The sequence below is a fragment of the Chinchilla lanigera genome, unplaced genomic scaffold (genome assembly GCF_000276665.1).
Source record: "Chinchilla lanigera isolate Chin_1 unplaced genomic scaffold, ChiLan1.0 scaffold00122, whole genome shotgun sequence".
Classification (NCBI taxonomy): domain Eukaryota; kingdom Metazoa; phylum Chordata; class Mammalia; order Rodentia; family Chinchillidae; genus Chinchilla; species Chinchilla lanigera.
The window spans coordinates 1239229-1266966 of NW_004955523.1; the positions used below are offsets into that span (position 1 = coordinate 1239229).

General features: G+C 48.4%; 1 protein-coding gene across 1 annotated transcript in view; it reads right to left on the reverse strand.

Moving 5' to 3' along the window:
* Nucleotides 1-11322: 11322 nt before the first annotated feature.
* Nucleotides 11323-27738, reverse strand: part of Lin52 (lin-52 DREAM MuvB core complex component) — a 93884-nt gene continuing 77468 nt past the window's right edge. Inside the window, exon 6 of the mRNA XM_005409403.2 lies at nt 11323-13199. Coding sequence (XP_005409460.1) covers nt 13144-13199 — 56 coding nt within the window. The 3' untranslated portion in view covers nt 11323-13143. The remainder of the gene's footprint in view (nt 13200-27738) is intronic.

Sequence of the window (27738 nt, forward strand, 5' to 3'; positions counted from 1 at the left end):
AATTTTGGAAGGTCAAAACAGTATGGTGCTGGCTCGGGCAAGGGTCTCCCTCAGCTGTATCACGTCGTGTGCGTACCTCTATTTTCTGAATTTTTAATTTCACTTGGTTTCAGTTTAGACTTAAGAGGTACACGCTGCTAACAGTCACCAGCTTGGGTAGCAAAGAAATGCCCTGGCTGCCCCTGACCTCTATCTGAGGGAGCGCCCAGCCCGGGAACTGCTGTTGGCACCCGCAGTGCGGACACAGGCTTTTTGCCAGACAGTGTGTGCTGGAACCTTGGGAGAACCCTGGGAAACTTTCTAGGAAGAACTGGACCTCTTTTCCAGCAGAAGCAGAACTGCACATCTCGGATATGACCCATCACGTTAAAGTGCCAGGGTCTCACTTGGAATGCCAGGTTTTTGTCAGGAAGGGCCACCTGGCCGGTCCAGGAATGAAACTGTACACCTCCGCTCCACCTGGGAAGAATTCGCCGCCGTGGGTGGCTGGGGGTCATGGACTCAGGTGCCCGTTTGGCAACCGTGCATTAAGAACCCAAGGTGTGGGATCCGGGGAGATCCAGCAGCACGGCCCGGCCTGAACTCTCACTCTGAATTCTCAGTGAGGGGCGGGCCCGCACGGCGCTCCCTCCCGAGAGCCCAGGCCCCGAGCGCCTGGGGCCCCGGAGTCTGGCTGGCAGCCCTCCCCACAGTAAGGTCACAGGCCAGGCTCCCAGGCCCTAGGTCACTGGTGCAGCATGGCAGGCAGCTGCCTCAGGAGCCCGGAGAGCTGCCGCCGCCCTCCACGGCTCTGAGCCCAGAGTAAGCCCGACGCCCTCTCAGGCCCCTCATGGCTGTCCCAAGCAGCTCCCGGGGCGCTGCGTGAGACAGCAAGACCATCAGCTCCCACCAGCGTTTCCCCAGGCTCAGAGGACCTTCAGTCCTCGTTTGGCAACATGGCTTTCACGCAGTGAGGCGCACGGCTAAAGGCGCGGCTTGATGAGTGTGGACACTCGTGCGCCCACGTGCCGGCCACACATCAAGACGGAGCTCTCCCGAAACTCCAGAAGACTTTGTGCTACTTTCCAGTCAGTACTCCAAGCAACCACTGTCCTGGCTTCAGTCACCGCAGCTGCTCCAGTCTGTGTGAATTTCATCTCTGTGGAGTCACAGCACGGCCGCCGCTGTCTGCTGTCCTTTTCTCCTCTTTCAGGTTGGTGAGGTTCATTCGTGTTATTGTGGGAAGCAGCAGAGCTGTTTGTTTGTTTGTTTGTTTTGGTCCTTTTGAGACAGGGTCTCTCTATGCAGTTCAGACTGGCCTTGAGCTCACTTTGTAGCCCAGGCTGGTTTGAACTTGCAACAATCCTCCTGCCTCAGCCTCCAAGTGCTGGCATTACAGGTGTGCGCCACCACGCCCAGCCCTTTTAAAAACAACAACAGCAACAAAAACAAGAATAAAAGTTTTAAACCACCTGGAAGTGTTTTTCTGGTAGATGTCAGGCTCATTTCTACTGAGCAGACAGCTGAAGTGGAATTAACAAGGACTATGGAAAAAAAAAAAAGAAAAAGGACTACTTACCCTTGCAGGACAAAGACTCGGATCCCCCACCGTCACGGCAGTGGCTTGAGGGAGCGGGCTGCCAGCGCTCGCCGTTCTCTCGGAGAGTTATGGGCCCCGCTGGTCACAGAGGGATGGGAAGCCCACGTCAAGAAAGGCAGAGGCCGGGCCAGGCACGAGGGTTCTCAAGGCCAGGCCATGACGGTGACGGCAGCGAAAGCGCGCCGAGTGCGTGGAGGCTGGGACAGCTCGGAAAGCAGGAGCCCTTGCTCCGTAAGGTGGGGCGTGAGTGAGGACGGGAACAACCACAAACCCTCATGGAGTTTATTTAACATCATGGAAATACATTTACTTTCTTTGCCTTAGTTATATAATCAACAAGGTTAAGAAAAATGCTTTTGACTACCTAAATATGACGTTTGGTCCTAAAGTATTTTTTCCAAAAGCTCAGTATTTTCCCACTAGAAGATAGGACTGCAGAAGCTCTTTCCCAGCCAGCCCCCAACAAGGGTAACTACTAGTCTGACTTCTGGCGTCATAGGCTTTGTTTGTGTCTGTCTGTTTTCTGAACTTTCCTTACATGAAATCTTAAGTTAGGGGCTAGGGATATAGCTCAGTGGCATAAACGCCTGCCTGGCAAGCACAAGGTTGAGAGTTCAATCCCCAGTACCGCAAAAGAAAAAAAAAAAAAAAGAAATCTTAAGTTTATGTCAAAATCTGGTGATCATTTATTATGCATCAAACATACTGCTAAGTACTAACAAACAGCACAGTATCTCCTTTGATCCTTTTGACAGCCCGGAGAATGGGTTCTTTTCCCTTCCACTGCAGAGGAGACCAAGTTCAGTGAGGCCATACCCCAAATCTATTTAAAGCTGCAGAACCTGGCTCAAAGTAGAATGACTATCCCATTAGCAGGACTGTCCCCAAGGCCAGGAAGCTCTTGATTTCCCCAACCGGAGAGGGAGTCACCCTAATTCAAACTCAGTTTGGACTCAGAAGTTGAGCTCTCACTCATCAGGCTGGGGTTCCTTTAGCCCAAGATTTCTGCCCACAGTGCTTGTGTGTTTAGCACAGATTTGTGGCAGAAAGAACTATGTGACATGAGCATTTTACATACTTGTTTTTGTTTCACTTTGAAGAAAGTGATTTCACTGAAAGAAGAACCCGAGTTGGGGAAGAACAAAATTATTCACATTAAAAACCAGGCGTGGTGGCACACGCCTGTAATCCCAGCACTCGCAGGCTGAGGCAGGAGGATCATTGTGAGCTCGAGACCAGCCTGGGCTACAAAGTGAGCTCAAGGCCAGCCTGAACCGCATAGAGAGACCCTGTTTCAAAAAGACCAAAAACAGGGGGCTGGGGATTTAGCTCAGCGGCAAAGCACCTGCCTGGCAAGCGCACGGTCGTGAGTTCGGTTCCCAGTACCGGAGAAACCCCCCCCCCAAAAAAAAAAGACCAAAAACAAAACAAACACATTAAAAGAGCATTCTAGCACCTCAATGCATCAAGCAGGACTTACTCAGCATCCATGCTCTGGAAAGAGTTGGAGAAGGTGATCATTTACTTGTGGAGCTCGGAGAAAAGCTTAGGAAATCAAATTAAAGGGCACTAAATAGTAATGCTAATCACCAAGTCTGAGTGCTTACTATGTCCTAGGGCAGTGGTGGTGAACCTATGGCACACGTGTTGTTTTTTTTTTTAAGACAAAATGTCAGTATATGAGTGTTTTGGGTTTTTTTTCTAATCTAAAACCTCAGCATTCAGGTTGAATTGCAGTGCTGGCAGTTTGTGATTAAGTGGGTTTTGGGTTGCAGTTTGGGCACTTGGTCCCTCAAAGTTTCGCCATCACTGTCCTAGGGGTTTCACTGTTCCAGTTCATTTAACCCTCTAAACACAGGTGGTGGTGCACGTCTCTAATCCTAGTACTCTGGGAGGAAGGCTGAGGCAGGAAGATCACAAGGTCAAGTTCAGTGTGTGCACTTTAGCGATTTACGGAGACGCTGTCTCAAAATAAAAAATAAAAAGGGCCGGAGATGTAGCTCATTGCAGAGGCCCTGGATTCAATCCCTAGTTCTGAAAAAACAGCGACAAAATACCACCCCAGCTCTGAGGTAGGTACTGTTGGTACTCTCATTCAGATGAGGAAGCAGAGGCTAGGTGAGGTGAAATGATTTGCTCAAGGACAAAATATCACTGAGCTGTTCACTTAAGACTTGTGTATTCAATGTAACCGAGCTTCACCTCCGAGAAATGTTTAGTGGCTAGGAAGCCACAGCAACGGGGGAAACTTTTCTTGGCCCTGTTCTTGAATATCCTACCTTCCATAGCATGGGTAAAAATTTTTAAAATGTCTTTGACTTTTCATGTTAGTAAAACAAGTCAAAATAGCTTTTTTCTTAACAGCTTAAACGCAAATATGTGTACCTTATGGCCATGACGTCAGCGGCCTGGCCCCGCAGGGTCCTGGAGGGACACAGGCCGAGGGGCAGCGCAATCTGCATGGCCCCGCGGCCAGTCCTGGCCAGAAATCCACAAGGTGCTTGTCGGGTCCTCGCGGCCAGCTCCTGTCTCGCCAGCACACCCAAACCGCATGTTCCTCAGCCCCCGACCCCGCCGCCCACCTCCGCTTCCCGGGTGTGCAGGCCCCAGCAGAGGGATCTCCATCACTGCTCCCTGTCGTGTCGACTTTCATCTTCCTGGGATGAATCTCATCTGACAGTCTCCTGCCCATATTTCTAAGCTCTCGGGGTCTGGCTGTGCTATTTCTCTGTCCTCTTTGAGGTCTGCAACACCAATCATCTGCAGGTTTCATTAGCATGCTGTTTACCCGTCTTTCAGATCATTAATGAAGATGTGAAGGGAGACACCAATCCTCACAGCCTCCGCCAAGGCCCCGCCCCTGCCCAGCGCTGCTGGAGTCATTATCCTTCCTGGTGTGACAGGGTCAGAACCGAACCAATTTGCATCAATCTTTGGCGACGGTGGGACGCGTCGCCTGCCCTGCAATCCTCCTGTTGTTACACTGCTTCAGCTGTCGTTCTGTCGCGCACCCCTCTTCAGAAGGCTGATCGGATCTGGCCGCCCCAGCTCAGCTGCTGAAACAGCTGCGGTCACCACAGTAGCGAGCGGGGCCCAGGGCCGCCCGGGCTGCCGTGGCCCGGCTTCACTTTGCTGCCCTACGCTGGGCCCACGCTGAAGCCTCTTTGGAAAAGGGTTGAACAAGGGCACAGACTGGCAGGGGAGGCAGCAGGGGGAGCAGATGGACTTCCCACTGCTGACATCTATTTCTACTGCGGAAAATGAGGGGCAGCGCTCCTCAGGGCCCTCCAGGCTTAGGCAGCAGCCTGAGCTGGGGCGTCCCGGGCCTGCAGGGTGCTCGGGGGGCCCCTCTTTCTGCGCGTGCGTCACCTGGCCCCGGCGCGCCTGTCTTCTCCACCACTGCCATGACCATTTGCGGAGAAACTGACTTGACAGACACACCCCTCTGCCGGTGAGGCGAGACGCCCTCCTACACACACGTGTCCGTGGGGCAGCTGGGATGGAACGCACTCTGGCCCCCTCCTGATGGGCAGCGTCTCCAGCAGGCTCTCTGTGATGGCACCGTAATTCCAGCCTCCCGACACCCCTACCCTTAACCCATTTCCCCTCCTCCTCTCCCTGTTGGGGGGGAAGCAGAAGAGAGCAAAAGAAACTCCAACACACTGCAAGGAATGTTTTGCACGTCTAAAGACTCAGAAATTCATCCTTATGATACTATAGCAAAAACGTGGTGAGAGATAATTTTCTCAGTGTCAGGATGGACTGAGGGACAAGGTAGCAACTTCGCAACCCTGCAGAAACGTTTCTCTGCCCATGGGCTCAGGCCCTGGGAGCAGCACGTGAGAAGGGCCGGCACCGGCACGTTAGGGAACAAGCGCGTTTTCTGCACATTACCCGTGATGGAGCGGACAGCCCTGCGCAGGGCTGCGTGCTCAGCAGCGCTCAGTAAACACTGGGTTTTCAGGATCAGGTTAACGCGCGCTTCCGTTAGTGAATCTGGGAGCACTGCTTCCCTTTCCGCTTCACTCAAGAGTTTGAGAAGTAGCAGCATTAGGTCCTCTCTAAAATTCTTGCAGAATTCAGCAGCAAATCCGTCAGAGCCTGGGCTTTTCTTTGTTAGTAGGTTTTAAATCACATCTTCAATTTCATTGACTGATATTGGTTTATTTAAAATTTTCTTACCTTCTTGATTCAGCTTTGGTAATTCAGATGAATGTTTCCATACCAAGAACAAATGTCATCTTCCTACTACAAAGGTTGCTGATGAATTATGTGCGCGCGCTTATGCACATTAATAGGCCGTGTTGACGGATCGGGCATTGTAAGTCCTGGACGCCTCCTTGTGTACTCTGCTGCACATGCTTTCTTCTCCGTACAGCACAAAAGCATATAGGCTTCTGTAGGGCGTTTGGAAAACGTAGAGGAAAATGAAAATCATCCATAGCCCTTCAGGAGAGCAGCAAACGCTATCACAGCCTTGGTCCACTTCCAATCCCCCGACACATGGGGGATGTTGCTGTTTTCACCTAGGATAAATCGCTTCTTCCATAACATTGTTCCCGTTCTGCAAACATACTGAGCGGCTACAACAGGGGGCAGGGAGCAGGAGGCCGAGGGGAAGCAGCTCTCGGGAGCGCCCCCCACCCAGAGCCCACTTCTGGTTCTGGGCCCGAGCAGCCCTCAGGACCCTGTCCAAGGCTCTGCTGCAGCTGCAGCCAGCGCTTATTTCTCGGCCTCAAGTCACTGACTTTTCTAACTTGACTCTTCGCAGAGGCTCCTTTGGCTCCTGGGGCTCGGCGGTGTTCGGGAAGCCCTGGCCCGAGACCTTCAGCCTTGAGGTCTCAGGCTGCCGTCAGCCTAGGCTGCTCTCTGCGGGCTGCCAGACGCGACAAGGCCTGGGGAGGTTGGCAGGGGCGTGGAGGCCCGAGTGGACCCTGCTCAGCCCGGGAAGGGAGCAGGAGCTTGAACTCCACAGCAAGGCAGCTGAAGGCAGGCTGGAAGGACAGGCTGGGTGAGAGCGCGCGGCGGGGAAGTGTGTTCTCGTGCAACGACTGCCACGGTGTGGATGCTTAGACTATTAGACCACAGAGGCCAGGGAAGCACAATTCGAGGAGCACGGCAAGCACAACAGACTCAGAAACCTACCAAGGTCACAAAGCGCATCTTTCTCTCCCTCGCTCACTGGTAACAAGTGGGTCTTTAGTGCCACTGTCTGTGAAACTAGCATGGTATTTACTAAGTGCCAAAGCTGGCACAGGGGTACCACCTCAGGTGGGAGAGTAGTCAGTAAACCGCCAGCCCTCTTGGAGGGGTACAGAAATGACATCCTGCTTACCTGACTATTCCAGGTAACCAAGTTACCATCATTTCTCGCTAAGGGTTATCATTTTTTGCGGGGGAGGATTTGAGACAGGGTCTCGCTATGCAGTTCAGGCTGCCTTGAACTCACGGTGTAGCCCAGGCTGGCCTCGTTGTATTTGTGGCGATCCTCTTGCCTCGGCCTGAGTGCTGGAATTGTAGGTGTGTGCTAGCATGCCCGGTGGGGTTATTAAGGTTTTTTTTTTTGGGGGGGTGTAGATTTTACAAATGTGAGTACTCTATAAAAAATGTAAAGATTATATTTGGTCGCACTGCCTTTCGATAGCTCCCAAGTGGTTACGCGGTGGGAAGATAAGCTATGTTCTGCTTCGGCACTTTGCAAGAACCCACTCACTCATTCCCACTACTCTCCGAGTTAGGCACTGGTAGGGCATCTGCTTCGTAACCGGGCAAACCAAGCACGGCACAGGGAGGCTAGACAATGTACCCAAGGTCACCTCGCTAGTGGATGGCAGGAGCAGGGTTTGGACTCTGGCACCCTGACTTGAGTGTTTTATGACACTGGGTGGGTCCTGAGGACATGAAGGCTGAGAGAGAAGTGACTGGAACCAGCTCACCCCGCCTGTCTTAGAATCAGGCTCTGACTGCCCTTAGGCCAATACCTGGCTATCAATACTGAATAGCAAGGCACGGGCCCTTCTTTCTTAGGCACCTATTATGTGTCAGGTCATCTAAGTTCTGGTTATAACCGAAGAGAGTACAGGCGACCCAGCAACTATGGACAAATTCTTCGACGTCCCCGAGAGTTATTTAAGAAGTTACATCTTACTGGCGTCACCCCATGTCTCAGGGCAGATGGGAACCAAAGCAACCCCGACTACTTGAATTCCGCGGGCTCCTTGGCATCCTCACAGCTGACTGTTTTCTAGTACTGCAGGGCACTTTCAAAGGCATCAGGTACAGGTCGAGCCAGAAAGCTCGGCTCAAGACAAAGGTGAGAATGCGCGTGGGCCAATTCTGCCCAGGGGCGGGGCTGCCCTGAGGGTCCCTCCCCTGGCCGTGACCGAGTCACCACGGTGTTGCCCCAGTGATCCGGAGCTGCCTCTCTGCATTGAGCACCAACGTCTGAGCCTCCTGGAGTGCGGCCAGCTGTGGCTTCTGGCCCGGGCAGCTGACGGGCCACTTCTCTGTTTTAAAAAGCAGAGTTCATCCAGGAGAGAGGCTAGGACAGCAGGCAAGGCTGGAGACACGGAGGGGATGGGGCTGCCTGTGAAGGTCAGGATAGGTGGGCAAGTCAGGCAGACTGCTTAGCTCTCCTTGACAGGGGGACTTTTTTTGTTTTTGAGACAGGGTCTTGCTATGCAGTTCAGGCTGGCTTTGAGCTCACTCTGTAGCCCAGGCTGCCTTGAACTTGCAACAGTCCTCCTGCCTCAGCCTCCCGAGCGCTGGGATTACAGGTGTGCAGCACCATGCGCGGCCTGACAGGGTGACTGTGCGCACAGAACTTCAGCATCGCTCCAGCAATGCTGCCACTGCCACAGCTGCCCGTGATGCTCCCAGGGTTGCTGGCGGGGAGGAGAGGTGAGACGGGACCTCAAGAGACAAATGAGGGCGGCAAGGCCTCGGACTGCGGCGCAGGACAGGGCCCGGGCTGTGCCCAGAGCTGCTCCTCGCAAGCCAGCTGCCCCCGCGCCTGCCTGGCAGGCCTCACAGCGGCTGCTTGTTTAGAGACCCCGTGCCCTGTCCCTCGCTGCACCGCTACCCCCGTCTGTCCTCGGGTTAGAGTGTGTGAAGCGGAAGACAATTTGGGGCTTATTAGTGTCCCAGGGAGACACGTTAACTTGTGTTGCTGGGACCCAAACAGCAAGAGTCTTAGCGGCAAACTCCAGCCGAGAAAAGACTGAGGAATTGTCTCACCTAATTACAGGGAACGGACCTCCTTGTGTTTGTGATTCGGTACGGTTGTCCGATCACTTCGGATCGCTCTTCTCCATTTGCTGGCTCAGGCCATGCTGGGATTGTGCTAATTAGAAGAGAAGTGGACAGAGTGATCCTGTCAGCCCCGGTTACCGGCGCGGACAAAGCGGAATATTATTCTGAGGCAGTGTTTTGTGAGGCCCTTCTCCCAGCTCTCATTAGGGGGAAGCGGCCCCCAGGAGCGAAGGTTCTGAATGCCGGGGCTGGCTAATGGAGCATCGGGGTGCTCTGTGCTAATTAACAGGCTCTGCTAGCACTCGTGCCAATCCCGAGTCTCAGGGTTGCAGCTGGGCCACCTGAAGCCCCAGAGGCCTCCTGGTATAGCCTGAAGTACTGAGCAAAGGGTGGGAGGCCTGGAGGTCTCTTCAGGGGCACTCACAGACACACCCCCAGAGTGCCGAGCACTGAGACAGGAAAAGCCACTCACAGGCGGTGAGACCTTCTAACCCGAGCTGGGGAGACCTCGGCTTGCCGCTCTAGTGCAGTGGAGTCTGCACACGGATCAGGAAGTCTCGTGGCTCTCAAAGGAAGAAGCAAACCGAAAGAACGAAATGCTTGGAAACGGAATTAGGCCAAGCTGAGAGCTGCTAAGAATCGGTGTTATCTGAGCCCAGGGCCATCCAGCTGGCCCATCTCCCCATTTCGTCTTGCTCTACTCTGTTCAACCCTCCTGCGATGCCTTTAACCATGGCGGCAACAGAAGAGCTGGAAGGAGCCCACCAGAAAGGAAATCCCTTGGCTCCGTTACAGGGCTCCCATGGGGGTCCACACAGGTTTCGCAGGCCACAGGGACAGCGGAATGACTTTCCCCAGTTCCATTTTCATTGCTCTGACTTGAGTGAATCTAGAAGCGCTATAATAAACCGAAGCTAAAGCCGGGCGTAGTGGTGCACGCCTGTAATCCCAGCACTCAGGAGGCTGAGGCAGGAGGATCGCCATGAGCTTGAGGCCAGCCTGGGCTACACAGTGAGTTCAAGGCCAGCCTGAACTACATAGGAAGACCCTTCTCAAAAACAAAAACAAAAATAAACAAAAAAAATCATGACAAGTATCTTTTATGGTAAGTAAAAAAACAAGAAAATTAAAAAATATATATATATATCATGTACAGGTACAGATTCCCTGTGATGAGCATGATCATTATGTATACCTAAAATGTACTGATACACTTAATCAACTACAAAAATAGTATCTTACGATCTTTAGTGCTCCAACTAGCAATGTATTTTCTCTAAAGTGGAGTGCTTTCTCTAGAACGGCATGCTTTTGTTTTGTTTTTTTGTTTTTTTGAGACAGGGTCTCACTATGCAGTTCAGGCGGCCTTGAGCTCACTTTGTAGCCCAGGCTGGTCTCCAACTTGCGATGATCCTCCTGCCTTAGTCTCCCGAGTGCTGGGATTACAGGCATGAGCCACCACGCCCGGCTAAGGGCATGCTTTTGTCAAGAGCAAGCCATATATTTCTTTCTTCTCTTGGGAGACAGGGACTCATGGCTCCTGCCTCAGTCTGCCAGGTGCCGGGATTACCACACCACACCCGGCTCTAGAGCAAGACAACTCTCCACAGTACCTAGACCTAGTGAACAGAACTTTCTCTTCACTAGGTCTGGAGCCGAGTGTAAAGGAATGCACACAAAGGATTTCCGAGGGGGCAGAGAAAAATATGTTTACAACGCATCATGTTTAACTGCAAGTCTATACACAGATGTCTTCTGAACCCCCAGTCAAAGATGACACTGAAGAACTAAGTGGATACGCAGGAGACAGCCACAGCCTTGAGGAGCTCATGGCTTGCTAGGACGTGGGAAGCCTGGCCTGGCTCACCCCAACATAATGTGGCGCCCCGAGAGAGCACGCGGGAAGGCTGGAGGAGTGCTGGGGAAGCACCGCCTCCCGCAGGGTCCGCAGGGCTGTCCAGGGAGAACAGGCTCGACATGTGTAAAAGGGAAACAAGCGAACACTTCCTAGAAAAGCAATGGCCTGGGCAAAGGCCCTCAGGGAGGGGCTGGGAACTGTTCAGAGTAACTGGAAAAGAAACTTCATATAGACCAAAGCAAGGAGGGCCAAGCAGGATTTCATGGAGAGTCTTAAAATGCCAGAAAGAGAGACCCAGGCCATGCGTAGGCACAGAGAGCTATCAAAGGTTCCTGAATGTTCCCAGAAGGAGCCGAACAGGAAGCAGATGCATGGCTAGGAGGCCCGACTGGAAGCCGTGACTCTGAAGCCCCAAACCACCCATTACGATGTTAAGAGGAGCTGTGCGTGGTGGCGCACGCCTGTAATCCCAGCACTTGGGAGGCTGAGGCAGGTGTGAGTTCAAGACCTGCCTAGGCTACAAAGTGAACCCAAGGCCCCCTTAGAAATGATGTTAAGGGGGAAGACAGGGTGCTATTTGTCACTAGAGTTGTATTTCCCAATGAGATATGTGCTTTACATCATACAACATGGCCCTCTGAGGAAAAACCCTCCTATGAAAGGGTCGTATTTATTATGAAGACAACGTATACAAGGTACAATCCTCTAATATCCTAAAATACACACACACCACTGTACATGAATTTATATTATCAATATAAAAATACATCATCAACATTTCTAAGTACAACAAATACAAAACCAGTAAACACTGCAATTCTAAAATGCCGGCTTACATTTCGTGCTGGTGGGTAGGAGGGCGGACAGTGAAGGGAGGCCACAGCAGATGGGAACTGACTCTCGGCTTCCGGTTACACACAGACGGCGGCTCGGGAGGCGTCCCAGGGTTCTCCACACACTTCCCCATTCCCCAGACCCTGCAAAGCGCCTGACAGCTCCAACTCTCGGAGCCGGAAGGGAGAAAAATGTGACATTATGGCACTCACTTGGGCCAGCCTCACCCTCACACATACTCCGACTGCTCTTAGGGAGATCAGGAAACGTCAATCATAAGCTTCATTAAAGCCTCCACACTGACCCTTTCAGGGAGCACCAGCCAGAGGATTTTCCGTCTCACAATCATCCTTTGTGTGTCCTGCGCTCATTTTTTTTCTTTCAGAAAGTGAAACTGTGGATGGTCAGAAGGCACAAATGAGAGAAAAACCAAAACTCAGTTCTAGCGTGGGGAACATGCATACATGTCAGACCACGGTTAAAGGACCAGTGGTTAAACTACAGTGCGGAGCCTTAGCAGACACACAAGACCACACACTTCAGCACAACTTCTCCTACGTCCCAACAGCACAGGGATATTCTCTTCATAAAGTTTATGAAACTTTATGTACTTCTCAAACCATGAGCGAACGTACGTAACTGATTTTACCCGGGATGCGCTCCTCAGGTTTTAACGGACATGTAACTGGGGAAGAACTCCATGGAAAGTTGTATGTAGGTCAGGAAATTATCTTTCTCTTGCACACGTGTGTGTCACATGGGTTAAGGGTCTCACGCATGCTGTGATGGGGACAAGAGGGACAGAACACTGTCTCCATCCCACACACACCAGGTTGACCAGGGGTTCTGGCTTTCAGCCAAAGGGGACTCCCACAGACCACGCCCTTCCCGTCAGGCCGCACTGACCTCTCACTGAAACCCGCAGCAGGTGACCCGGGCCATCAGCACAGGCCTCTCGCTCGCCCAGCTCCTTCCAGCAGGGACTCACTGCTGAGGGCCTCCGGCCAGCGTCAGCCCCGGGAGGCGGGCTGGGCGGTGGGGAGGGGCGCGAGGGCGCGGCTGTCATGAGGGGTGTGGCACTCAAGAGCAGGTTCACACTTCGCAGACCCTGGCTTCTCCAGCTGGGGGTCTTGGAAGTGATTATGTACTGGAGAGTTCACAGGTCAGGACGCATGCTCTGGTCCAGAATCTAGTAGTCTTTTATCTCCCTGCCTCACAAATACTTCCTAAGAGATCAAGTACAACTCAAAGGAACCCGTCCGGTCAGCATGTCACAGCTGGCTTTGCCATCACAGTATCAAGGCAACTACGAGACCATGGGGCTCCTGAATCACTTCTGGAAACGACAAAGCACAACTCTGACCTTTAAAACAGCAGGACCTCTGGTGTTACCAATGTCCAAGGCTAAGACACTGACTTAGTAACAAGCATCCTCGGGTAGAGCAGACTCTTCTCTTGCCACCAAATGTCCTCAGAGGTGCAGAGTGCCAGGAGCAGGGAGGGGCAGTCCTGGAGGTGCAGGTCCAGCCTCTCTCAGGGAATCGTGAGGTGCGCACCGTCAGAACTGCACTGGGAAGGCAGCTCGGCTGCAGTCCCCAGGACACCCGTGCACAAACAGCTGCTACTTCTTGGGCTTCTCTAGAATGTTGAGGAACTTCCCCCGGGTCATCTCTCTGGCTGGAATTACAAAGCAAATAGAAGACAGTGAAAACCTGAAATGTGAAACAACAGATCTCAGGAAGATTTCATTTAAAAATGCAGGTTGATTCAAATTGTACACCAAGCTGCTGCCACTACAGATTCAATCACCACTGACCTCCTAAAACGGGGAGACAAACCACCATGGACAACTAAAAGACAAAGTGATTCTGAAGTTGGCAACTACTGTAAGATACAGGCCAACTGGGCAAGATTTTACCACCCACCAGGGAACTCCCTCCAAATCCCTCTCTGAAGAATCTAACCTAATGTTCACGTTAGCAGCTCATGGGGTTTGCTCTTGGAAGCTAAGACCCAACCAAGATTAGAGTTTTCTCTGGGATGTTGGTCTCTGGACGTTTATAATCTCAAATCAAAATCAGAGATCATTTACCCTGTCTCTGGGCGGTGATGGTCACTTCATGCTGCAGTGTAACAGGGTTTACATCCCCGCAGTGCAGTTCATCTGCGGATGGTGTAATAAAGTAGGGTTTATAGAGCTTTGGTCTCCCCTCTCTCAGCATTGTCAGTCCTTAGGTATTTAATATAGCCAGGCAAGGTTTATGTGTCTTTCTCCGACTTTCAGCACCATCAATCTCTGAATGCTGTAGTTACCAGTGGGTTTATACAGCTACTTTCCTACATACAAGGCTCCGAAATGAAAGTAAAACATTTCTCAATTACAAGGGCCACTCCAGCAGCCCCGTTTTAGCTCTGTCAAGCAAATCTCCAACAAGCACACACAGTATAACATCCCCTTCACCCTCGTCCCACAAGGTCATCTCTTCAGGTCTCCTACATGCATTCCAGTTCTAAACGTTTCTGCCGGCTGGCCCTGGAGGCTGGAGTCTGGAACCACGCACAATGCAGGGCAGGCTGTGTCCTGTGAGCTCCCAGGAACATGTCTCCATCCCGGCCAAAGGAGGTAGGCGGCTGGGCAGGCGCTCACAGGAACGAGAAAGGCCTCTTCCTCTCCTGGCCTTCTTGCTGCCTCCCGCAAGTCCAGACGCTCGGTGCCAGCTGGATGGGCTCTCCCTTTCCTCCTCCCAACCTAAGCGCACCAGCTGCGTGCTCACTTGCACAATAAAGTAGACAGCACAAAGCCTGCCATGGCAGGGAGGCTTCGGCAGCTCCCGTCTGTCCCTCCAGTGGGCACTTGTTCCCGAGCACCAGCAAAGGAGCTTCCGCAGCGAGGAGGGAAGCCCCAGAGCCCGGTCTCGCCTCAGGAACCCACGCTCCCATCCTGGCCCACCAAACTGGCCATCCCCTCCACGGTGATCTATACCAGACCGCACCTCCAGCTCCTGTAAGACCTGCATGCGGTTACTTGTTTACAAACTTGTCTTCCTTCCCTGGAATGTAAGGACAGACTGGCTGGTGCTAGATGTGTATCTGCTTCATAAATGCTGCGTGGACGAGTGGTAATATACAAAGGATCAAAGCAGAACACAGCAAATGTTTGTTTCCTTCCTGTATACTGCATAAATAAGACCAGTTAGTGGCCCAATGGGTTCCATTCTCTACATTATGTGACTCTTTTTAAAATGTACCTTGATTATTTGGCAAGAAAAATAATTTCCCTTGATGGAAATAATACCAAACTAATGAAGAGATTAGGGACCAAGCATAAACTACACCCGGGCGTGGTGGCATACACCTACAATCCCAGCCTGGGCTACATAGTGAGTTCAAGACCAACCGGGACTATACAGTGAAACACTATCTCAAAAAAAAAAAAAAAGCAAACAAATCAACAAAATAAAAAAAGAACCAACTACAGTACTCCAGAGGAAATCCAATCTAGTACATTCTTGTCCATAGGAGGCAGTGTGGGCTTCTTCTAAGTACAAAGTACAGTATTTGAACTTAGCTCCAGCTCTAGTATTATTAGCTGAGTGATACCGTGGGCCAGACAGTAAATCCGGGCCTCACCTTCTTCATCTGTAAATGGGCAGAATGTTAATAGGTGGCATTAACAATGAAGATACTTGGTATAGTGCTAATCATTACAAAACCCTTTTCAGAGGTACATACATATGTTTTTTATACTCAGTATTTTCTGAGTGAATGAATCAATGATTATAATAAAAAAGCAGCAATCTCAGAAACCTCATACCTAGACAAGCATGGTAGGTAGCACTTGCCTGTAACCCAGTACTTTGGGAGGCTGAGGCCGGAGGATCACAAATGCACAACCAGCCTGGGCAACTCAGATTGTTTCAAAATAAAAAAATAAAAAAGGGCTGGAGATGTAGCTCAGTGTGAAGGCCCTGAGTTCAATCCCCAGAACTACAAATAAACAAACAAAAACCCATCCCTAGGAATGTTTTCCCTCAGCCCAATCCTACAGGAATATATTCTGGGTCTGTTACGGTTTGTGTCTGGATGTCCCCCACAGCCTCCCGTGGTCATGAAAGGCAGGCTTTTCGGAGGCAGCTGAATCTAGAGTTTGTGACTGGTTTATTGTCCAGTGCCGGGGTAGGGGTGTGAGTGCTACACCCGCCCCAGGGTAGGCAGCCTGTACACAACGTAAGGGAGGGAAAGAGACGTGCCCTCCGCTTCCTGCTCTTGCTGCACTGGTATCTGCCACTGCCGTGAACGGCTGCCCTCTGCCTTGTGCCACCCTGCCAGCTGACGATGGACTGAAACCTCTCCTCCTTTAACTTTGGGTGCTGGGTATTTTGTCCCAGCAACGAGAGAAAAGTAACTAAGACAGGCCCTGTAGGTCTCATCATTTATTCCTGCAGGATGGGTTACCCGCCTACTCTCATGTGCTAAGGACTTCAGCATCTTCAGCATCAAATGATCTCACAGCACGGCCAGAAGGAGGCGCCCTGGAAACCAGACACTGGTACTAGAACTCTGCCAGGCAGAAGAGAGCCTCTTTCCCAGCCACGGGCCTGCAGTACTGTACTGGTAACACTGGCAACTTCTGCTGCTGTCCTTCAGACCTCCTCGTGTCTTGCTGTTTTTCCCACCAAATGGGAGAATAACTTAGAATACTGTAGGTCTTAGAATTTAAAAGACTCGACTATTTGAAGGATCAAAGGGTTTAAAAGGGAAAAATAAATGGAGATTCTGAAGTCCCCTGGTGGCAAGCTCTCCTTGAATTTAACCAGTCCTTTTTAACAACCCCTTTTCCACTCAATCATTCCTCCCCCTTCAACCTAATCCAAGTATACAGAGCTGCGGGAAACCACCGTAAAAGTAGAAGTAATTCAAAAGACATCATCTCCTCCACGGGAGGGGAGAAAGTTTCCCTACTTGCCAGTCCCATATAGGAGATATACGAATGTGTGACACAGACACTTCCGAAAAGAGGGCTGTGCCCTATAAATCAGAGCCTAAGCACCAACCCCTCTCTGTGCACAGAGAAATTGCTGTGGGTCGGGGCCGCTCCAGGGCGCGTGCCCTCCTGCTCGCGTGTCATCAGAGGTGTTAGCATTTCTGATGAATTCAGAGCCCTTATTTTATTTTTCTTCATCTCTTCTTTCCTGCTCTGCTGCAGTGTGAAGATTCTCACCGATCTGCTACAGCAATCACCGCCCGCAAACTGCACCCCCCTAAGCCTGGTGAAATTGTTTAGTGATGCCAACCGCGCTTTTAATTTGCAAGACATCAGACACAGAGGTAATTTATACCAACATCTGTTCATTTTTGACTTCTGAAACAAACTCGCACATGCTGCTACGAAATCCCATTAGGAATAAGGAGACAGCCTTCTGCTGCTGTTCGGTATTTCTTGTCTGCGCACAAGCGCGCGCACACACACACGTGCATGCACACACACATATACCTTTCAGCAGGGTTTTACATGTAAATATATTTTACCAAAACACTTCCTTCAAGGATTCCAAATTTCTTCAGAGAAAAACCTTTAGAAATGGCTACTGCTTGCTTATAGCGAAGCGAAGTATTTCTGTTCCCCCTGCCCGGCTACATCCCTTCTTTCCAGCAGTCACAGTGCTGGACACTCTGGCAGCAATGGCCACGGTGAGAGCACACGCTGTGGAGCCTGGCCCCTCCCACTCCTCCACTCCCTCCCGGCCCCTCCCCTTCCATATCGATCACACAGAAAGCCACCTTAGGGGTCGGGGTGCAGCTCAGTGGTAGAGCACTTGCTTGGCAAACACAGGCCCTTGGTTGGATTCCCAGCACCACAAAAAAGAAAGGAAAGGGAAAGAGAAGAGAAAGGGGAAAAAAGGGGAAGAGGAGAAGGCGGAAGGGAACGAGAGCAGCAGGAAGGGAGAAATGGAGTCCTGGAGACAAGAGCACCTGGAGAACAGAATCCTGGAGACAGTTACATCCAGAATCAGTGAAATCTGTTAACTATTTTCTGCTTCCAGATTTTCTCTCCAGGATTACCAGGCTGAACAGAAACGCAACACTACAACCATTCTCATAACTATGCCAAGAGGAACCCGCTGGTCATGAGCTGCCAGGGCGTGTGCCATGCACAGGGGAAGCATAACTCCCACATCCAGTTGTGATTTACGGGTCCTCCTGTTCAGCGCATACATCATACCCTGAGGCCACAATAGACACTGTCGCCAGAGGGTTAACGTGTGAATTGCTGTAGCGTGTGGAGAGGGGTCCACGTATTCGTAATGAAAGACAGCAAATGGCCAAACCACAATCAACTTTCAGATTTATGCTGTTTCTATTGCCCCCTTTGTAGTTCTGCTAGGGCTGTCAGGTTCATGGCAGCTGTAAATACCTGAGCACACCTAGGCAGGTCAGGGCTGAAGGGAAGACTTCATCCTGCTTGCTCTGATGTGGAGTGGGCTTTAATATAATCTCCTCTTGAGACTCTCCCACTCCTCCACCCTCCATTTAGCCTTGCTTCTGGCTCTCTTTCCACAGCCACTAGCCCCAAACTGCCTTCTCTGCAGTAAATTTTCCGTGGCTGGGTGAGAAAGATTCAGTGGTACAGATTGATTTCTTGCCGGCGAGGGGGTGAGGGATTACCAGAAGCACCCTGGTTAACGAGATTGGGTGCAGAATCTCCCTCGAGACCAGCCTTCTCTGCCAAGGCTTTGCACCTTTCACCCATGACATATGGGTTTCATTACAGAAAGATTTTCCAGATTATAACTTTGAGGCAATTGCCTGATAAAAATTCTGCTTGACTTTTATGTAGGGAATAATATAAAGATTAAGTAACTTTTAATGAAATGGAAAAAACTCTTAGAATGTTTGGTTTTCAATTCCAAACTAAATATTTCTCTGCTGCAATCTAATTAAAAACATTCTCATGACAGAGAAGAGTCACGTTGGTTTCCTGACACTGGAAAAGCAACAACAGGCTGTTTTTAGGAGGTCTGCCGTCAGTGGCCAGGGAGCAAAGGAGGTAACAGAATATGGAAGGGGCAGGCTTCCTAACACGGGATTAGCTTACATCTGGCCCTCACCACTGTGGCAGGTCCCTAGGCTCTCCGGGCTTCAGCTTCCTCATCTGTGTAAGGTGGGATGAAGACAGAGGTCACAAGGCAGTCAGTAAATGTACCTACTGCAGCCTATTTATTCAAACAAGTTTATGTAAGCAAGATGCTTCATGGGCTTATCAACGATTCATTTTTAAGAGTAACTGATTGTCACTTAAAGACATATTGCCTGACATGTAAAGCTATGTACAACAAGATTAAAAAATTGTCCTTATAAATGAAAAACGTCAAAAGTCCCCAATGGAACAAGGTATGCAGGGATTTTTGTTGTTGTAGTTGTTGTTAAGCGGCGCGAACAAAATAACTTTGTGGAAATAAAGACAGCTGGATAACCGGGCGTGGTGGCGCATGCCTGTAATCCCAGCACTTGGGAGGCTGAGGCAGGAGGATCCTTGCGAGTTCAAGACCAGCCTGGGCTACAAAGTGAGCTCAAGGCCAGCCTGAACTGCATAGTGAGACCCTGCCTCAAAAAGACAAAAAAAAACAAAAAAAACAAAAAAAACCTTACAGCTGGGTAAGTGCGTCAGAAATGGACAAAGGTATTCCCTCATTCCATCTCCATCTGAATAAAACATCCCATCAGCCATTTCGTATTTTTTTCTTTTTTTTTTTTAAAGGAAATATGCTTGTCCACATATGCCAGTCATTTCATACAGAGTAAAGGAAAGAAGAGGAGGAAAATGAAAGAACAGAGAAACCCACTGTCACGACGCAGTGCAGCCGAGTCGCAGCTGTCTACTGCAGAGTGTTCTTGGTCTGTGGGAGCAGTTCTGGAGCAAATGACAGGCTCCCTTTGTGGCAGATGCCGCTGGCTGCTGGAACATACTAATGCTATCTCCGAACTCTATTCTAACTGTGTAGGTGTGTCTGTCTCATTAACTGCCCACCCCTCAAACTGGAAACTGATCTGCTATACTGACAAGCTGTTGTTCACAACAGGCTTTCGTTAGTTCAGTAAATGGCGCAGGCCTTCCATCTTAACCTCCACCATGGAACTACCCTGCCCTGCTGCCCTCAAACTAGTATGACCGCTTTCTCAGCCTGGACGCCTTCCCTTGGCGTTTGGTTAGCCACAGCGCCACGGCAAGCACTGTCCTCTCTTAGCTGCCCTCTCACAAGGGGCACCAGACTGCACCAGATAAGCCAAACCACACAGTATTGAGAGCGGCAAAAGGAAGCCTACTTATTATAAAAAGATCTTCAAACGCAAACCAAGTGATAGCACACGCAGCTGGCACCCAAGTAATGCTGGGGTTAGCACCCCTGGCAAGGAAAGCAAGCGAGCTCCAAGCACAGTGCAGCTGCTCACCTCAACAGGGGCTTGGGGCTAACCCAGCCACACCACAGAGTCCACTCAGCGACCACTCCAAGCTCAAGAATGGGCCAACCCAGCCCTGGGGAAACGGAGTGCTGAAGAAGGCTCCTGATCGACAGGCAGACACTACTCTCAGCAATGTCTTCATTACCTGCTTCCACCTCTCTGTCATAAACTAGCTGCACATTACGGTAACATGAGCAAACAAAACAAAATCAACCCTGCAAATCCCGCTGGAGTAATGTCAAGTACTAGAGGCAGCTACCTTCCCAACCATACCAGTAGTTACTTCTAGCAAAAAGAAAAAAATCCCGGGGAGCAGTTTAAATCCCTGTGCTAGTAGGTTATTTAATCAGCCTCACAGAAGATGACTTGTAGAAACTCGTTATACTTACGGATTTGACTCCTTAGAAATTACTCTTTTAGTCTCTGAAGCCTCGACGCACTAACGGCGAGGACAAGAGGCCCCTCGGCCATCGGCGCGTGCCGTGCAGAAGAGCAGCCTGCGGGGGTGGCTGGCCGACGGTGACGTCGGTCTCAGGGAGGGCCTACTACTACGTGAGAGGTATTCTGGGGATGGGGGGGACAACTGATAAATTTACTACATGAGAGGTATTCTGGGGAGGGGGGGACAATTGGTAAATCTGAAGAATATTTACAAATTAAGTGTTGACCAAAAAAACCCTGACATTCCACCCCTTATATACAAGATATGAGGGACAGGGTCTGGCTCCATAGTACAGGATAGCCTGTAGCTGTGTAGCCCAGCCTGGCCTCAAAATCTCTATCTTCCTGCTTCAGCCTCCTGCATGCTGGGGGCCAATGCTATGCCTTCTGATAGAGACTATCCTCAAAGGCCAAGGTGGAGCTAGCTGTTAACGGGTACGGTTAGATGAGAGGAGAACAGAAAGAAACCAGGGTGACTCATAACGCCGACTGCGGCCTCGCAGGAACGTGGCAAGTTCTCCTGCTATGGCCCAGAGCGGGCGTGCAGCACGGCAGTTCCAAGGCAGCCTGCCAGACTGAGACTCTTCACCGAGCTCAGCTCGGCGTCAGCTCTCCGCAGAAAGGACATGAAGGGACTGACAATTCAAGTCAAGGACTAAGCGCTTTTGAATGCTTCTGATATGAAAGCAGCCGGTGCTAGCGTCAAGAGCAAAAGGACCCGGGAACCGAGAACGGTGTTACTGGGTGAGGAGCAGATCTTGATGCCTCTGCACTGGGACACTTGGCGGCCTCAGCAAGTGCAATAACTGTACTGAGGTCTGTTCATCAATCTCAACCAAGTCCTATGATAAGTTACCCACAATGAAGGCATCTGGTAGAAAGCTCACTTTTCTCTAAAATACTAAAAGTAACACCTGAAGGTCAGCAGAACAGTCTTGAGGCTTTTGCATAAAGTTCTTCGGGTATAAGCATTTCAAAAAGGGAGGTGAAATACTATATGTCTGAGAAAAGAATACCCTATGTACTATACCTGTCATCAAATTATTACAAGACTATCAAAATCTTTTAAAAAAAATTTTTTTAGTTCTTTTCTTTCCTCTCCAATCAAATTTTATTTGAATTATTTATTTCAGACAGGGTCTCAGTATGTAGTTCAGGCTGGCCTTGAACTCACAGAGATCCTCTTGCCTCAGCCTCCGGAGTGCTGGGCTTATAGCCGAGTGCCACTACAGTGGGCCTATTGGTAATTTATTTATTTACTTATTTATTTATTTGGTCTTTTTGAGACAGGGTTTTGCTATGCAGCTCAGGCTGGCCTTGAGCTCACTTTGTAGCCTAGGCTGGTCTCGAACTTGCAACGATCCTCCTGCCTCAGCCTCCCAAGTGCTGGGATTACAGGCATGCACCACCACACCTGGTGGTACATTTTACATATACATAATGACCACATTCACCATAGAAAATGTGTACCTGTATGTGATATAACTTGTTGCTTTTTCCCCCAATCCCATCCCCTCCACATACCCACTCCTCTGCCCTCCATTTACAAAAGCATGGTTTCCATTTTTTCCTTTTTTCTCTTTTTTTACTTTTCCCTTCTTTGTCCTCAAAAGTCTCAAAAAATTATTTCTTGGGAGCATATTTTCCAGATTCTTTTTTTATGGTTCATCTAACACTTTTTCTAACAAAAAGGTGGGTTGGATAAGAACACTCTTTCCTCCAGTGACTTCAGAGAAATAATTTTATATTAAACATTTCCTCTTCGAGGCCTATTTCCAGACACTTTTACCCCAGAAGTACTATGAGCAAGCAAAGTAAAGACTCAATGTGCAAGTAAACAAATATGGACAGTTCCAAAATGGAAAATAATTTTAATGGCTTTTCATAACAGAGGGGAAAAAAAGACAGAAATATCAGCCAACAGATTTATTTTGAGAATATCAAACATCAAGCAGGAACATAAAATATGGGAGGTGTCAGCCAAGACGCCCGAAGACTGAAGGTAGAAGCAGAGGAGTCTTACTTGTCAGGCATTTGAACAATGTATTCAGGGGCAAGCCTGTGTTTCTCCATCAACTCTCCAGGCCTTGCCCTCTCACAAGAGCAAGACAAAACCAGACTTCAAATATGTAACACTAGTCTTTATCACCCTTCTCCCTACTAAAAAACAAACCAAACAACAAAGCTCTCAAAGATTTATATTCAAGAAACAAGAGCCACCAACTCCGCATTGTTTCTCCTCATGTTCTCTTCAAGGGTAAAACTCAGCTGAGAAAGGCAATGAGATCAAAGCAATGGGTTAATACTCCAGGGTCTGGAAGTTTTATAAATACCCATAAATTTGTGCAGAACATTCATGCTTCAGGGCCTCTACAAAGTAATACATGCTAGTGAAAACACTTATGATCAAAGGCTAGCAACTTCACCCCATCTTAATATCCTCATTCATAAAGAACAGAAATAATAATCTATCGCGTAAGGTTAAGACAGAACAATTAGTCAAAATGACTTGATCAGTACACAAAATATTGGCCCCAATTTAGACAGAGTGCAGTATCCATAGGCTGGGTTCTACTATTCGGAAAATCAGACCCAGATCATAGTACAGATCGTTCCAAATGCCTTGGCTATTAGGACAACTTTCCTTCTTGGTTCACCCCACTCTGAGGTGCTGGTAGTAGCTGAAGTCTAGAAAGAATGAAGGACCAGTCTTCCTGACCCCCAGGGCAGGGAAAGAGTTACATCTTCACACTGGGAAGCCAATAAAAACCTTTCTTGATTATAATTTAGATAAGAACCACTGGATTGAATAATAATGTCTGAAACTCCCCTGGCTGTTTCACCTTGAGACGTCCATCACTGGGTTAAACATGATGCTAATTGCATTTGGATTGATTAATTTCTCTCACTCCTGTCTATTCGAATAACGCTTAACAAAATAATCATAGCACCTAGAGCCAAATCTTCTCTGTCAAAGGAATGAAGCCATCAGAATAGGCAGAGATGAAAGAAATGAAGATGACCCGTAATTACTGCTACGGTGATATCATTACCATATTACACAAAATGAGTGTGGGGGGTGGGTAGGGAGAAAGAAGGAGGGGCTGAGATGGTTATTTCTTTAATGGAACCCTACAATTTAAGAATACAGATTTGACATCAAGTAGAACACACAGAAATATAAAACTTTAAAAAGTATATAAATCTTGCTCATGAAACTGCAAAATCCAACAAGCAGAGGCCCAAGATACATCAAGTGTCTCGGGCTGTGAGCAGGTATTACTCATGCCACTGTTTTTTCACTGCAGTAACACTTTGTGTGGCTTGCGTAAAGACCTAAGATGCTGTCTTCAAAGTACAAGCATTACAGTTATTCGAGAATTTTTCTTTAACGAGGGCATAATACCATCTTATTTTAATATTGTCATAGGTGGCCTGTATGTTAAATTAGCACCTGGGTTTTAACTGCAGCTAGTTCTACCTTAAGACACTAAAAAAGTATCTGTAAATCTTCACATACTTTTCACTGGACAATATTGTGGATTTAATTTAAAATACTAGCAAAGAAGAATACATAGCCGGGTGTGGTGGCTCATGCCTGTAATCCCAGCACTCGGGAGGCTGAGGCAGGAGGATCATTGAGTTTGAGGCCAGCCTAGGCTACAAAGTGAGCTCAAGGCCAGCCTGAACTGCATAGCAAGACCCCCATCTAAAAAAAACAAAAAACAAAAAACAAAAAACCCAAAAAACAAAAGAATACAGTAATATTTCTCTATAAGCTACTTTGTCTGATAAGAACTTTAAATACTTATGGTAGAAAACTTTTGCTTGCATAGGATTTGAATCTTTTTTTTTTTTTTTGTACCAGGAATTGAACTCAGAACATCATGCTTGCAAGGCAGGTGCTGTGCTGCTGAGCTATATCCCTGGCTGGGATTTGAATCTTATGTCTAAATCTATCATTTATTAGATGATTATCTCAGGAAATTGTTATCTCTCTCTGTCTCAAGTTCCTTCATCTGTAAAATGGGGACAAGTATTTACTTTTCTGGGTTATTGTGAAGCTTAAAACAATACATTTAAGCCAGGCACAGTGGCACACACCTGTAATCCCAGCACTAGGATCATTGTGAGTTCAAGGCCAGCCCAGGCTACAGAGTGAGTTCAAGACCAGCCTGAACTGCATAGTGAGACCTTGTCTCAAAAAAAAAAAAAAAAAAAAAAAAAAAGACAATACATTTAAGTGCTCAGTGAGTGCTGGTACAAGAAAATTCCCCAAGTTTAACTTTATGACTATTTACAGAACCCTACAGGATGTTCTGGTTGTTTTACTTACTAAAGCTAATTCAATAAACATTTGTAAATGATCTTGCCTACAGAATTTCAAAAATATTTGTGAAACAAATAGGACACTTAAAATGTACACCATTTTATTTTTTCGACACAGGGTCTTGCTGTGCAGCTCAGGCTGGCCTTGAGCTTGTGGCAAACATTCTGCTTCAGCCTCCTACTATTGGGATTATAGGAGTGCACCACCACACCCAGCCCAGAAGGTGCACCATTTTACAAGGTGAGAAATACCTGAGGAATATTTTTGCTGGGGTTATTTATTTTTGAGACAGGGTTTCGCTATGCAGTTCAGGCTGGTCTTGAATTCCCTTTGTAGCATAGGCTGCCTTCGGACTTGCAGTGATCCTCCCGCCTCAGCCTCCCAAATGCTGGGATTACAGGTGTGCTCCATCACACCCAGCTTTGCTAGGCTTATTTTAAAGACAGACAGAACTATCATTCAATCAAAACCATTTAAAAACAATAAAAATTGGTACTGAAATTGTTTTATTTAGCTAGGAAAAAAAGACTTCTGTATTTTCTTACTCAAAAATATTCACAAATAAACAAAGCATATATATTTTGAATTTTTAATCATATAATGATAAACAGTGCTATAAGAGCAAAAACCAAGTATGTTTTCCTGCCAGGTTAAAACAAGAGTCTATACCATTATCAACTTAATATTTTCTACTCTCTTCCCTGGCTAAGAGAGGCAGGGGAATACAGAAATCAGGGCACATGTCATCTGGCTTTTGAGTTAAACCTAGGACTTCCAGGAAGATGGCAGGCGGTGAACAGCAGAGAAACAGCCTCTCCAAGATTTGGTGTCCAGACACCGGAATACAGGAAGAAAAGACAGAGGGAAGACAGAAGGAAGCAGGGATGGGAACTGAGAACTGAGGCCCATGGAGACAGCAAAGCCTCAGCGCAGGAGGTGGCAAGCAGTGCTTTCTCCTGAGCCCTGACTCACTGCATGGGAAGGGTGGTCTGACCCTGTAAGATGCACGGTGACTACTGGTGACCCCAGAGACCTCCAGAGAAATTCATGAGTGGAGCTGCAGAATGCAGTACTGGTCAGTTATCTGGGTTCAGGCACCCCCAGGAGAGGGTGACTGGTCCACAGCCATCCTGGAGAGAGGCCAACTGAGCTCGTAACTCAGAGCAGCTTCAAGTGGCTAAATCTAGCAATTCCCAGAGTCAGGGTGAGGTGGAACTGAGTTCAAATCAGCAGGAGGGCAATGAGCTGAGTTCAAGCCAGCGGGAGGCATAGAGTGTGGCAGGCTGAACAAACAGGGTTCTGGCCTCACAGCCAGAAACCAGCCTAAACTTCAGTGGAACTAAAAGGTACAGGCTTGCTGGGATTATCCACTACCCCACTGAAAGCTAGTTTATCGGCATAATCAACACGGATCTGCGCTCTGACTGCCCACTCTGTCTACCAGTGACAGCAGAGACACACCCTGAAATTGGTATTTTTTTCTTGTCTTCTTGATTGTTCTTTTGAGATGGATGTGAACATTATTTTATATGGTTTTTTAACTATATTATTATATAGTTTTGTTGTTGTTCTGTTCTTGTTTTTATTTCTTCCTCTCTTTCCCTTCTATCTTCACCAGTTTTCCAAAGTTCTTGTAATCTTCCTTTGTCCTCCAGCCTTGCTTCTAATCTCTTCCTCTTCTTCTTTTTTTTTCTCCCCTGGTACCGGAATTGAACTCACAACCTTGCACCTGCCAGGCAGGCACTGTGCCGCTGAGTTAAATCCCCAGCCCCCTCTTCCTGTTCTTCTATTTCTCTATCTTTTCTCCAAACCCCTTTTAAATTTTCTCCCCTGTGGGTAAAACAGACATACTGAGGGCATATTTACTGTATACAATTTTCTGGTTTGTTTTACATTTTGTTATATAACCACAAATCTAGCTTATACAGTAAAAGGTGGCAAATTAATAGTTACCAGAGTTTGTCATTTTCTAGGCTATGTCTGATTTCTTTCCTTTTTTGTTTTTAAAGGGGTCTTACTATGTAGGGCAGGCTGGCCTCAAACTCACGGCAATCCTCCTGCCTCAGTTCCCCAAGTGCTGCGATTACAGGCTTACAGGTGTGCACCGCTACCGCTGGCCCTAGGCTTGTTTGATGCTATTGTTATTGCTGATTGTACTACTTTAGCCAAGGTAGCATAACTGTTCTAATCAGTTGTTCTTCCTGGTATGCCAACATTGTTTGCCTAAGGATTATAAACAATAATATAGGCTAGTGCCAAACAACAAGGTGTTAATTGGGCATCCAGAATCTCACCACTTGAGAGGTCAAGGCAGGAGGATCACTGTGAGTGTGAGGCCAGCTGGGTTCAAGGCCAACCTAAACTGTACACTAAGACCCTGTCTAAAAAGACCACAAACAAACAAACAAAACAAATAGGCCAAATAGGCAGCAACTTCTAATCCCCAATAAACTGAAGAGGTAGGATCTTACAACAGACTCAAAACCCAAAAGCCAGCTACACCTGGAAGACATCTCTATGAAGTAGTCATTTCCTAAGCATTGTAAATATTAGCAATAAAGCTACCTGCCATAAGCAATTTATAAGCATCAACCTAGGAATTAAACTAAAAAAGAAGAGGAGGAAGAAGGAAGAAGGATGAAGGAAGAAGGAAGGGGAAGGAGGAGGTGAAGCAAATGAGAAGACAATTCAGCAAGATTTAACCCCAGACTTCCAGCTTGACAAAGGCAAACCCAGGGGTAATGAGGTAGAACAACTTGAAAGCCACCCACCTGGACCCTCTGAAGTGGTAACAGCAGAAGTAACGAAGCAGATGAATGAGGTTCTAGAAAAATCAAATCAGAAACAATTTCTCAGATAACTACAGAGATGGTGATCATAATGAAAGTCATGGTTAGTGACTCTAGAGCAGACACAGATAAAAAAAATAAAAGAGCTTAGGAAAATGATGGAAACCATGAACCCCCAACATAGGGAAGAAAT